Source organism: Oncorhynchus kisutch, linkage group LG15 (genome assembly GCF_002021735.2).
Source record: "Oncorhynchus kisutch isolate 150728-3 linkage group LG15, Okis_V2, whole genome shotgun sequence".
Taxonomy (NCBI): Eukaryota; Metazoa; Chordata; class Actinopteri; order Salmoniformes; family Salmonidae; genus Oncorhynchus; species Oncorhynchus kisutch.
Window position 1 is genome coordinate 45,322,610 of NC_034188.2, and position 14,493 is coordinate 45,337,102.

The 14,493-nt window shown below is 42.3% G+C and overlaps 1 protein-coding gene across 4 annotated transcripts in view; it reads right to left on the reverse strand.

The window, feature by feature from the left end:
* Positions 1-14,493, reverse strand: part of col4a4 (collagen, type IV, alpha 4) — a 161,886-nt gene that overhangs the window by 108,463 nt on the left and 38,930 nt on the right. For all 4 annotated transcript variants that reach the window (XM_020503910.2, XM_031790323.1, XM_020503913.2 and 1 more), the window contains exon 4: positions 3,845-3,919. In XM_020503910.2, the coding sequence (XP_020359499.1) occupies positions 3,845-3,919 (75 nt within the window). The remainder of the gene's footprint in view (positions 1-3,844; positions 3,920-14,493) is intronic.

Below are 14,493 nucleotides of genomic sequence, written 5' to 3' on the forward strand. Positions count from 1 at the left end.
GAAATTACAGATTGCCGCTTATCCGCTAGTCATCTCCTTATGCCATAGTTTGTACATCTCAATTGTCATTAGAAACCACATTTGTTTAAGCAAGTCAGCCATATCAGCTATGTTTTTTTTAAGGCAGTAAATGAGGCTGAATGAACGGTTTCGCTGCTAGACAAGGCTCCGCTGATAGCCAGGTGTAGCAGTGGTAAGATGTTGGGACAGCTTTATGTTTGTGGGCACCGTTTGCCACAGTTATAGTACAATTAATGTATTGTTTAGTGTTGTGTTGTGTAGTGGCTTTGCTGGTATTTGCCCCACCAAGATTTACATGCTAAAATCGCCACTGCACCCACAAAATACACATTTGTTATCAATAGATATTTTGAATCTGTGTATAATAAAGGTCTTTACATGGGTACTTGACTGCTGTTGTTAGTACAGAACTCAACCCTTAAAGAGATGAGTGGGGCTAAAGCTTAAGAGGCTGTGAACAATGATGAATGGGTGTAGACAAAGAAAAGCTCTCCAGTGGTAGTACCAAAACATTCAAAGGCCATTTTCTCATAAGTGAGTATAGAAGTTGATCAACTTTCAAAGCAAAATTACTTTCCCATTGTTCCTCAAATGTGTGTATGATATACCATTTCGTAGCTCTGAGTCTCTACTTTTATCCAATGTAAAAAACACAATTTCAAATTTTGCTATTTTGACCCGGTCTGTCACATTTTAACACCCCACTTTGTTCTCTATCCCCCTCCCCCAAGCCTCATACATAGCCCTGTTGGTCAGTGCCCAAAGCCCTCAGCCCAGACAATCTCAACATCTCGTAAATACTTCTTAAAACCTCTTTGGGATATGCGAATTTTCACAGCTTTTTGTTAAAAATCACACAACATTTCAGCGTCCTGCTACTCATGCCAGGAATATAGTATATGCATATGATAAGTGTGTGTGTATAGAAAACACTCTGAAGTCTCTAAAACTGGTTAAATCGTGTCTGTGGCTATAACATAACGTGTTTAAGGAGTCAAAATGTGTCGAAAAACTGTTCCCCGAAACACAAAAAATATCCATCCGCCAGTCAATGTATTGTCTAACGCTGAAAAAAATACATAGGAATCCCCTGTAAACGCCTACAGCTTCCACACGATGTCGCCAATGCTGTCATTTTCATTCTGCTTTATCCTTGGTTTGGTAGCGTGACGCATTTCCTTTCTTTGGGCTCACCACAGGATGTTTTGAATGTGAAAACATGGACGATGATTTCAAGACTTGCTGCTATCGAATACAGATCGCCCTGTGATCAATTTAATAGATTATTAACGTTTATTAATACCTAAAGTTGGTTTAGAAAAGTAATTTGAAGTGATTTGTAAAAGTATATAGGCAACTTTTGTCATTTTAAAAAGTGACGTTGCGTCTTGTAAAGGGGCATTTTTCTGGATCAGACCGGTCTTCAGCAAATCACATTTTGGGTATACAATGACGGATTTAAATCGGGAAAAAGACCCAATTGTGATGTTTATGTGACATATAGGAGTGCCAAGAAAGAAGCTCGTCAAAGGTAATGAATGTTTTATATTTTATTTCTGCGTTTTGGGTAGCACCGGCTACCGCAAAATCTGTTATTTTGTTGACGGTCTGGTATTCTGGGGGGTGTTTGCTATCAGATATTCGCTTCTCATGCTTTCGCCGAAAAGCATTTTCCAAATCTGACTTGGTGGCTAGATTCACAACGAGTGTAGCTTTAATTCACTACCTTGTATGTGTGTTTTAATGAAAGTTTGAGTTTTATCGAAAACTTTCGGTGGCGCTCTAAAATATGCGCTGATTTGATCCCGCCACAGGAACATCCTCCCTAACAAGTTTTAATGTTCATATTATCATAGTCTACCCAATCTCTAGAGAGTGAAAGTCATTTTTAGGGAGGCTGAAGGTTACAACGTTTCCTTTATGAAGGCACATCCATACCAGCTTCAGCTCAAAATCTATGCTGAGATTCTCCAACCTTAGAAATCTACACTCTAAAACCATGAAACGTGAAACATATATTTAACCTACACATCTGTGTTTAAAATCTCCTAAGTGTTCAGATTTCAAACACTAGTGTTTACTTTCCCATCGTCTCTCATAGGCTGACCACACCGCTCGCGTTGCAAAATATATTTAGAAATCTATGTTATTCAACAAGCGTCTGCGTTGCCAAGGGCTAAAATAGAAATCAGTTATATTTCTGACGCAGATCACGCTGCGAGTCCTGCCTCTCCCATCTCCTCATTGGTTTATAGAAGCAGGTACCCACGTGCCATTTCCTCATTGGTTATACCCACGTGGGTGACTGAAAGACAAACGAGGCCAGTGGCGGTAATGCACCTAATTTATGAAAGTTGCCAATCGCAAAAGTCAAGAGAAGAAAAAGCCTAGGAGGAGAGATGACTAGAAACGATTCTGTTGACCGTTTTATGTGTGGATTTAATTGGTAGAGTAGAGGACCTTGTGTATTTCAGGTAAAATAACAACTCAATGTTTAAATCTCAGGACAAATTGGCTAGCAACAGCAAGCTAGCTAAATAGGACAAATTAGCTAGCAAGTGCAAGCTAACTAGCTAAATTGGCATAAATGTTTTTCGACCTGTCCCCAAATTAATATAATTGGTTCAGAGTTTGTTTTGATATTTTAACCTGCGTGTCGTGTTCGCGTTTGGTGTGGGGGGACAAAATACATGTATGCACGATTTGGGTTCGGTTTGGGTTCCATGTCAGAGTGAAAAACAATTGTGTGGGGGGCTCATTATCGTATTTCCCAGCATGCTTTGGTGCAGGTTGATTTTTAGAATAGATCATTTTAATATTTGTTTCCTCATACAAATTGATTAATTGACCTTCCACTAAACAACAATCAATAACTTAAATTTTATCATAAACTAATCCAATCTGTCAGGTGTTGGACTTATTGCACCCATTACTGAGATGGCTATTCCAGTCTAGTTGGTTTATTATTTTTTTCTCCTTTAGCAGTCATTCTGAGGGCAAGTTGTGGGGGATAAAATATTCAAATTGTTGGATATCATCCTTCTGGCTGGATTGCAATAGGAATTACTAACCAGAGCATTGTGACTTGCAGGTCTGATGTGGCACATGAGCCAGCATTTTCAGACCAAAATCTTGAGGATAAATAGACCATAACTAAAGGCTTTTTTAAGTGTATAGTATGTGGTCATAAAGCACAATAGGAGTTGTAACAACCTTGTCTCTCACATTCACTCGAAAGGCATGCTGGGAAATATGAAAAACGGCTTTACACCCTTTAAAACCTAAATGCCTTGTGCTGAATAAACGTGTTCTTGTGTTTAAAAAGTGTTACAGTGAATAAGCATGTTCTTGTGTTAACAATCTGAACACGGAGACCCATTTTCATTTTAGTTATGTGTTCAGATCCCTAAACACTTGTGTATGACCCTAATGGGTACTAAACATAATAGCCCCATATTATGTCAATTCATTCATTCATGTCAGCTGCAGTTGAAAGCTTTTGTTTTACTATAATTATTTTGATAAGGTTGTGACACTTGGCTAATGGGACTATAAACACTACAGCTGTTTCATTCACATAAACCATACATCCAAACTGGTTACATACGGTTAGGGCTGGCATGACGGTTATGACGTCGAAGTTTGCTCTGAAAACACGTTGGCATTTCAATTGTGTGGACATTTCTGCCTCATCACTTCATTTACATACTTCAAGGATTGAGCACCCCTTCTGTGGTTATTGGCAATTCCTGGTTAGAATGTGTGGTGTGGGATGTCTATGTTGTGATTGGACGGTGTGTACTGTATGTGTAAGGAGTCTTACCTGGGCTCCTTTAGCAGGGAAACACTGGCAGGTGGAGCAGTCCCGCCCCCCACAGAGTCCCTCCGGTTGGTCCCCCTGCAAGACACAAACACACAGTAACTGTCATGCAACACACAAACACACAGCCACTGTCAGACACATTACATTGGTCCACCTGCACAACACAAACATGCAGTCACTGTGATGATAGACACAAACACACAGCGACTGTCATTCACATTGCATTGGTCCCCCTACAAGACACAAACACACAGTTACTATCTGTCTTCTCTCCACTGGCCTATCGGTTCAATAAAATCACACACAAAAAGTAACTCCTTACCAGACAAAAATGACCTAGGCCTTTGCAGGGCTATCCATGAACTAACACATGGGGCTCTATTTCTGGCGTTAAGGCAGAGCAAATGTCAAATGCACACGTTGGCAATTTCGACTTGTAAAAATGGGCACTCTGCTATTTTCAATCCCTTGTGCCAGTGTTGGTAATTTACCTGTCTAACATCTGCTTGCTTGCACTGAGGTGCGAGGGTTGGAAATATCTAAGGTGTGTCCTTAAAACGTGCGCCAAAGTGCCAATTTCAGGCAGTGCAACTGTGGATATTTAAGACCAAATAAAAGCTGATCTTAGCAGTAAGACAGTCGGTTATGGCACAGTAACCTTATCAGTAGCCTATCATCTATGTTTTATTAAAATACCACCTTTACAAAACAGAACAGTCAACAGATATTCTCCTTTTTTCTTTAAACTGGATATTATGTTAATGTGAAAAGCTGAATACATATTAATATTAGGTAACTGTAGGCTACTGTATTTAATAAACGACACCCCTGCTGAATTGGAGTTTATGAGAATGAAACATCAAACACCGTAAATAAGACAACTTTAAGCAACCACATGAAAAGCTTTGGAGCAGGTTTTCTTTGGCCAATGAGTGATCAAGCACTCTTCACACCTACAATCTATTAAATCATAGAAGGCCTGCCTCTTTGCACTTATGACAGGTGTTGCGCCAATAATTCCCACTGTCAAAAAATATCCCAAATATTTCTGACATACGGTAGTGTGCAAAAGTCTTAGGCAGGTGTGAAAAAATGCTGTAAAGTAAGAATGCTTTCAAAAATAGACATGTTAATAGATTATTTTTATTAATTAACTAAATGCAAAGTGCGTGAACAGAAGAAAAATCTAAATCAAATCCATATTTGGTGTGACTACCCTTTTCCTTCAAAAAAGCATACATTCTTGTAGGTACACTTGCACAAAGTCAGGGATTTTGTAGGTATATAGGCAGGTGCATGATTAAACAACTATACCAAACAGGTGCTAATGATCATCAATTCAATATGTAGGTTGAAACACAATCATTAACTGAAACAGAAACAACTGTGTAGGAGGAATAACCTGGGTGAGGAACAGCCAAACTCAGCTAACAAGGTGAGGTTGCTGAAGACAGTTTACTGTCAAAAGTCATACACCATGGCAAGACTGAGCACAGCAACAAGACACAAGGTAGTTATACTGCATCAGCAAGGTCTCTCCCAGGCAGACATTTCAAGGCAGAAAGGGGTTTCCAGATGTGCTGTCCAAGCTCTTTTTGAAGAAGCACAAAGAAACGGGCAACGTTGAGGACCGTAGATGCAGTGGTAGGCCAAGGAAAGTTACTGCAGCAGATGAAAGACACATCATGCTTACTTCCCTTTGCAATCGGAAGATGTCCAGCAGTGCCATCTTCTCAGAATTGGCAGAAAACAGTAGGACCCTGGTACACCCATCTACTGTACTGTCCGGAGAAGTCTGGTCAGAAGTGGCCTTCATGGAAGAATTGCGGCCAAAAAGCTATGACTGCGACGTGAAAACAAGGCCAAGCGACTCAACTATGCAAAAGTATTTGGCTGTAACAGAAGGCAGTTTATTCGCCGAAGGGCTGGAGAGCAGTACACAAATGAGTGTCTGCAGGCAACAGTGAAGCATGGTGGAATTTCCTTGCAAGTTTGGGGCTGCATTTCTGCAAATGGAGTTAGGGATTTGGTCATTTGGGGATTTGGTCTCCTCAATGCTGAGAAGTACAGTCAGATACTTATGCATCATGCAATACCGTTAGGGGGGCATCTGTTTGGCCCCGAATTTATTCTGCAGCATGAAGACCCCAAACATACAGAGAAAGTCATTTAAGAACTATCTTCAGCGTAAAGAAGAACAAGGAGTCCTGGAAGTGAACATCATCGAGTCTGACTGGGATTACAGGAAGAGAGAGAAGCACCTGAGGCTGCCTAAATCCACAGAAGAACTGTGGTTAGTTCCCCAAGATGTTTGGGCCAACCTACCTGCCGAGTTCCTTCAAAAACTGTGTGCAAATGTACCTAGAAGAATTTATGCTGTTTTGAAGGCAAAGGGGGTCACACCAAATATTGATTTGTTGTAGATTTTTCTTCTGTTCACTCACTTTGCATTTTGTTAATTGATAAATATAATCTATTAAAATGTCTATTTTTGAAAGCATTCTTACTTTACAGCATTTTCAACACCCGCTTAAAACTTTTGCACAGTACTGTACCAACAACACAACAGCAAGTGCGCTGAGATGTATGTTTGCCTTAGGTTTGTTAAAACAGAGCCCAGAGTGGATATAGACAGAGTGAGCAGATGGCACAGCAGCTCCTAACAACACAAACCGCTGTTCAACACCGTAATGTGTACCACAAACAACCCAGTGATGCATGACACTGCAATCACAGTATAGTCAACAGAAGAGTTGGCATAGAAATGAAAGAATTAGAACATAAACACACAGTATTATTGAATAGATGGGTCATATACACATCTATCTTGTTGCATAGAGCAGTCCAGTCCAGTCATAGGATTGAAGAAATCAGACTGAAAAGGGAGGGACTAACTGGACATCCTGTTTCAATGAGAAAAGTTTTTCATTGCAAACTTATTTTAGAATTCACATCGGGTGTCCTAATGACATGACTCAGGTAAGTCCTTTAAATCGACAGTCTGGGGAAGGGTTGCAGGACAAAGGAGAGGGGGTAGCGATGAGCTCCTTGTTGACAACAGGATGGAGCAGAACAGCTCCCTGCACAGTCCTTTGATTACTACTGCAATTACTGCCATCAGTCTCCTGGAGGGAGAGACTCATATAGCACTGCCAACAACAACTATCAACACAGGGAGGAGATGATGAGAGGGAGAGAGTCAGGGTGGCTCCATCACTGATCCTCTGGCACAAATGTTTGTATATAATCATACACTATTGTACATGCACACGTGGGCCCGCACGCACACGCACGCACACACGTGCGCCCACATGCACACACAGTAGCTGTGCATTTAGACACACATTTCAATGCATCTGGCAGAGGTTTCAAAGAGTGAGGTGTTTATAGAGAATCTAATGGTTTAAGTGGCCTTGATGACATCACCTGTGTGGGTTTGTTTAGAGATGTGGAGGCTGATTGTCTCGCTCCCTGATCAGAGTGTCCGCATGCCTCGCTCTCAAACCCAGTTACAAGAGACAGATAAGAGTTCTGGGGTACGAGGGTGGACGCATGAGTGACAGCCATGCCGTAGCCTATTATACACACTAGGCCTGTCTGAATACCTGTACCTGAATACCTTGCATTTTAAATAGTACTGATGCGTATGCACAAATAGGAAATCAACGTTTTATAGTAAACTTCGACAATTGAGTATGCTTTAAATTCCAGAATGTTACACTAATTTCAGCTTTTTAACATGTATGGAATTGTGCATCAGGCAAGGGCATATGGAGACGGGCTGTACTAAAATCAACGAATGGCAGGAAACAACGCAATTGCGCATTAGATGAGGCATTCTCAGGAGGCTAGTAATGTTAATATTGGTTGCTTCCAGCATATGTTTTCTACTACAGAGTATGTTCTAATTAGTATGTAGTACAATTAGTACACAGTATGTTGCTTTAGTAAGTAGTAGGGAAGACAGATTTCAGACACAGCAACATACAGACAGCATAGACCGGATTATTTAAATAAAGTACAGCCACAAACCAGGATCAGTTCTTCATTCATTGAAGTAATTCATTAAAGTTCAATCATGATGAATTAATGCAAAATGACAAGTGATTAGTCTTGACCCATATATCTTATCTTGAATCAAGTGGTATGTTGACACCTGAACCCACACAAAAAAAACATGGGGAAAGAGTTTCAAGCAGTATTAGGCAGTCAGCTGAGGACACTTGTACCGTTAAGCCACTTTTACCTTTGCCCCGCAAGGCCTTTGAAAAAACTGTGTGTGATTAACCTTGAGACTTGGAATGACACACAACCCATCCAGCACCAAAACAGGAGCTCAGGCATACAGACACAATGTAGCAGTAAAGACTCTGGAAGATTGCTCAATGAATTTAATGATACAATATGGGTAAAATATGGGTCTTATTAAAAATTCCTAATTGACTAAGCAATATTTAAAATGTAAAATGTGAAGATGCTTAAACTTCACATATAAACATCCCTTTTTCAAGACCCAGTCTTTCAAGGATAATTCGTAAAAATCCAAATAACTTCACAGATCTTCATTGTAAAGGGTTTAAACATAATGAACCATAAACAATTAATGAACATGCACCTGTAGAACTGTCGTTAAGACACTAAAACAGCTTACAGATGGTAGGTAATTAAGGTCACACTTATGAAAACTTAGGACTCTAAAGAGAACTTTCTACTGACTCTAAAAAACACCCAAAGAAAGATGCCCAGGGTGCCTGCTCATCTGCGTGAACGTGCCTTAGGTATGCTGCAAGGAGGCATTAGGACTGCAAATGTGGCCAGGGCAATCAATTGCAATGTCTGTACCATGAGACGCCTAAGACAGCGCTACAGGGAGACAGGACGGACAGCTCATCGTCCTTGCAGTGGCAAACCACGTGTAACAACACCTGCACAGGAGCAGTACATCCGAACATCACCCCTGCGGGACAGGTACATGATGCCAACAACAGCTGCCCGAGTTACACCAGGAATGCACAATCCCTCCATCAGAGCTGAGACTGTCTGCAATAGGCTGAGAGAGGTTGGACTGAGGGCTTGTAGGCCCTGTTGTAAGGCAGGTCCTCACCAGACATCACCGACAACAATGTTGCCTATGGTCACAAACCCACCATCAGGACTGGCAAAAAGTGCTCTTCACTGACGAGTCGCTGTTTGGTCTCAACAGGGGTGATGGTCAGATTCGCGTTTATCGTCGAAGGAAGGCCTGTACTCTGTAGCGGGATTGATTTGGAGGTGGCAGTCCGGACTGAGCGTGTTATCATGACAAGCAATCTCAACGCTGTACGTTACAGGGAAGAGATCCTCCTCTCTCATGTGGTACACTTCCTGCAGGATCATCCTGACATGACCCTCCAGCATAACAATGCCACCAGCCATACTGCTCGTTCTGTGCGTGATTTCCTGCAAGACAGAAATGTCAGTGTTCTGCCATGGCCAGCAAAGAGCCCAGATCTCAATCCCATTGAGCACGTCTGGGACCTGTGGGATCAGAGGGTGAGGGCTAGGGCCATTCCCCCCAGAAATGTCCAGGAACTTGCAGATGCCTTGGTGGAAGAGTGGGGTAACATCTCACAGCAAGAACTGGCAAATCTGGTGCAATAAACGAGGAGGAGAAGTGCTGCAGTACTTAATGCAGCTGGTGGCTACACCAGATACTGACTGTTACTTTGGATTTTGACCCCCCCTTTGTTCAGGGACACATTACTCCATTTCTGTTAGTCACATGTCTTATAAACTTGTTCAGTTTATGTCTCAGATGTTGAATCTTGTTATGTTCATACAAATATTTACACATGTTAATTAAGTTAGCTGAAAATAAACACCGTTGACAGTGAGAGAACGTTTCTTTTTTTGCTGAGTTTACAAATGCAGTCAGTGGGAATATAGGGGCCAGGTGTGCGCAATGGAAGTTCCAGAGGGATCCATGACAGGGACCATTGAGACCTTTCACAATGGATCCCTGCATATACAATGAATAAGACGAAATCAAAATCAGATACAGTTGAAGTCAGAAGTTACACCTTAGCCAAATACTTTTAAACTCAGTTTTTCACAATTCCTGACATTTAATCTTAGTAAAAATTCCCTGTCAGTTAGGATCACTGCTTTATTTTAAGAATGTGAAATGTCTGAATAATAGTAGAGAGAATGGTTTATTTCAGCTTTTATTTCTTTCATCACATTCCCAGTGGGTCAGACATACACTCAATTAGTATTTGGTAGCATTGCCTTTAAATTGGTTAACTTGGGTCAAACATTTCGGGTAGCCTTCCACAAGCTTCCCACAATAAGTTGGGTGAATTTTGGCCCATTCCTCCTGACAGAGCTGGTGTAACTGAGTCAGGTTTGTAGGCCTCCTTGCTCGCACACGCCTCCTTGCTCACACACACAGTTCTGCCCACAATTTGTTTTACAGGATTGAGGTCAGGGCTTGTGATGGTCACTCCAATACCTTGACTTTGTTGTCCTTAAACCATTTTGCCACAACTTTGGAAGTATGCTTGGGGTCATTGTCCATTTGGAAGACCCATTTGTGACCAAGCTTTAATTTCCTGACTGATGTCTTGAGATGTTGCTTCAACATATCCACGTAGTTTTTCCTCCTCATGATGCTATCTATTTTGTGAAGTGCACCAGTCCCTCCTGCAGCAAAGCACCCCCACAACATGATGCTGCCACCCCCATGCTTCACGGTTGGGATGGTGTTCTTTGGCTTGCAAGCATCCCCCTTTTTCCTCCAAACATAACAATGGTCATTATGGCCAAACAGTTCTATTTTTGTTTCATCAGACCAGAGGACATTTCTCCAAAAAGTACGATATTTGTCCCCATATGCAGTTGCAATCCGTAGTCTGGCTTTTTATTGGCGGTTTTGGAACAGTGGCTTCTTCCTTGCTGAGCAGCCTTTCAGGTTATGTCGATATAGGACTCATTTTACTGTGGATATAGATACTTTTGTACCCGTTTCCTCCAGCATCTTCGCAAGGTCCTTTGCTGTTGTTCTGGGATTGATTTTACCTTTTCACACCAAAGTACGTTCATCTCGAGGAGAAAGAACGCGCCTCCTTCCTAAGCAGTATGACGGCTGCGTGGTCCCATGGTGTTTATACTTGCGTACTATTGTTTGTACAGATGAACGTGGTACCTTCAGGCGTTTGGAAATTGCTCCCAAGGATGAACCAGACTTGTGGAGGTCTAAAAGAAAATCTGAGGTCTTGGCTGATTTCTTTAGATTTTCCCATGATGTCAAGCAAAGTGGCACTGAGTTTGAAGGTAGGCCTTGAAATACATCCACAGGTACACCTCCTATTGACTCAAATGATGTCAGTTAGCCTATCAGAAGCTTCTAAAGCCATGACATCATTTTCTGGAATTTCCCAAGCTGTTTAAAGGCAGTCAACCTAGTGTATGTAAACTTCTGACACACTGGAAGTGAAATAATCTGTCTGTAAACAATTGTTGGAAAAATTACTTGTGTCATGCACAAAGTACATGCCTTAATCAACTTGCCAAAACTATAGTTTGTTAACAAGAAATTTGTGGAGTGGTTGAAAACGAGTTTTAAGACTCCAACCTAAGTGTATGTAAACTTCCGACTTCAACTGTACAATTTAAAACAAACTGTAATAGAGCTCAACACAAATATTTAAGAATAGAAAAAGGACAGGGCCATATAATTCTGGCTTTCTTTTTTAGTAATGCTGGTTTTCTTATCCACCAGATAGTCGGCCATAGCCTCGTATGAAACATCCTGTAAGCTTGTGAGGCTAAGTTGGCCATTGGTCATGTCATTCATTTGTATTGGCCATTTGAATCAGTCCCTGATGATTGGAAGTAAAGCCACACTGTAGGGGTTGCATGCATTGCACAAATTAGTTGCGTTGGAGTGTTGGCATATTACATGAGATGTTTTGTGTGTTTTGATGGTGTATCAGGGCAAAATGGTTCATGGATATTCATTAATGTTCCACAAAACTACCCTAGATCTTTCCACCAATATCCCTGCATTTCCAATATGCATATCCAGAGCTAGCCAGCTGAAGAGTTCCATCAGCCACTCCTGGGCTACAATCACCTATCCGGACCCGTTTTACTGCCGATGCGGAGCCCCACCGGGCCTTCACGACTGGACTACTGACGTCATCTGCCCGAGGGAGTTATCCAACTGGCCACTCCATCGCGCCGAAATCTGAATGCCCATCTGCGGCCCGCTAATCGTTAGCTGTCTTATCGGCTGATATCTGAATAGGTCTATCGGACAATTTTCTTAGGCCACTATAACTATAACTATTTTGCCAATTGGATTGGTCCCCTCTACCACACGGAACCCCACTAATCTACCGACGGAAACGAACGAGATGGCTAAAAACAGACCTCCATCTGCCAGCTTGATACCCATGGCCCGGCTAGCTGTCTGAATTGCCGTGACCCCAACCAACCTCCTAGACGACCAATTCTCATAGCTTTTAGCCGTACCCCTATCCTATTCCTCCTGTTCCTCTGGTGATGTACATGTGAATCCAGGCCCTGCAGTGCCTAGGTCCACTCCTATTCCCCAGGCGCTCTCTTTTGGTGACTTCTGTAACCGTAATAGCCTTGGTTTCATGCATGTTAACATTAGAAGCCTGCTCCCTAAGTTTGTTTTATTCACTGCTTTAGCACACTCTGCCAACCCGGATGTCCTAGCCGTGTCTGAATCCTGGCTTAGGAAGACCAACAAAAACTCAGAAATCTCCCTAACTACAACATTTTCAGACAAGATAGAACAGTTGCAATCGGTGTTGCAATCTACTGCAGAGTTAGCCTGCAGAGTTCTGTCCTACTATCCAGGTCTGTACCCAAACAATTTGAACTTCTACTTTTAAAAATCCAACTCTCTAAAGACAAGTCTCACCGTTGCCGCCTGCTATAGACCACCCTTTGCCCCCAGCTGTGCTCTGGATACAAATTTGTGAACTGATTTCCCCCCATCTATCTTCAGAGCTCGTGCTGCTAGGTGACCTAACCTGGAACATGCTTAACACTCCATCCATCGTACAATCTAAGCTTGATTCCCTCAATCTCACACAAATTATCAATGAACCTACCAGGCACCACCCCAAAACCGTAAACACGGGCACCCTCCTAGATATCATCCTAACCAACTTGCCCTCTAAATACACCTCTGCTGTCTTCAAACAAGATCTCAGCAATCACTGCCTCATTGCCTGCATCCGTAAAGGGTCAAGCGGTCAAACTACCTCCACTCATCACTGTCAAAAGCTCCCTGAAACACTTCAGCGAGCAGGCCTTTCTAATCGACCTGGCCCGGGTATCCTGGAAGGATATTGACCTCATCCCGTCAGTAGAGGATGCCTGGTTATTTTTTTTAAATGCCTTCCTCACCATCTTAAATAAGCATGCCCCAATCAAGAAATGTAGAACCAGGAACAGATATAGCCCTTGGTTCTCTCCAGACCTGACTGCCCTTAACAAACACAAAAAACATCCTGTGGCGTTCTGCATTAGCATCGAACAGCCCCTGTGATATGCAACTTTTCAGGGAAGTTAGAAACCAATATACACAGGCAGTTAGAAAAGCCAAGGCAGAAATGTGCTTCCTGCAACACAAACTCAAAAAAGTTCTGGGACACTGTAAAGTCCATGGAGAAGTGTGTTCTTAACACCTCCTCCCAGCTGCCCACTGCACTGAGGATAGGAAACTCTGTCACCACCGATAAATCCACTATAATTGAGAATTTCAATAAGCATTTTTCTACGTCTGGCCATGCTGTCCACCTGGCTACCCCTACCCCGGTCAACAGCACTGCACCCCCAACAGCAACTCGCCCAAGCCTTCCCCATTTCTCCTTCTCCCAAATCCAGTCTGCTGATGTTCTGAAAGAGCTGCAAAATCTGGACCCCTACAAATCAGCTGGGCTAGACAATCTGAACCCTTTCTTTCTAAAAATTATCTGCCGAAATTGTCGCAACCGCTATTACTAGCCTGTTCAACCACTCTTTCATGTCATCTGAGATTCCCAAAGATTGGAATGCAGCTGCGGTCATCCCCCTCTTCAAAGGGGGGGACACTCTTTACCCAAACTGTTACAGACCTATATCTATTCTACCCTGCCTTTCTAAGGCCTTCGAAAGCCAAGTCAACAAACAGATTACCGACCATTTCGAATCCCACCGCACCTTCTCCGCTATGCAATCTGGTTTCAGAGCTGGTCATGGGTGCACCTCATCCACGCTCAAGGTCCTAAACGATGTCTTAACCGCCATCGACAAGAAAACAATACTGTTCAGCCATATTCATTGACCTGGCAAAGGCTGTCGACCCTGTCAATCACCACATCCTCATCGGCAGACTCGATAGCCTTGGTTTCTCAAATGACTGCCTCGCCTGGATCACCAACTATTTCTCTGATACAATTCAGTGTGTCAAATCGGAGGGCCTGTTGTCCGGGTCTCTGGCAGTCTCTATGGGGGTGCCACAGGGTTAAATTCTTGGGCCGACTCTCTTCTCTGTATACATTAATGATGAAGTTCATTTGTGGAGTGGTTGAAAACGAGTTTTAAGTAAAACGAGTGAAAAATAATGACTGGAATAAAATACATAAAATACA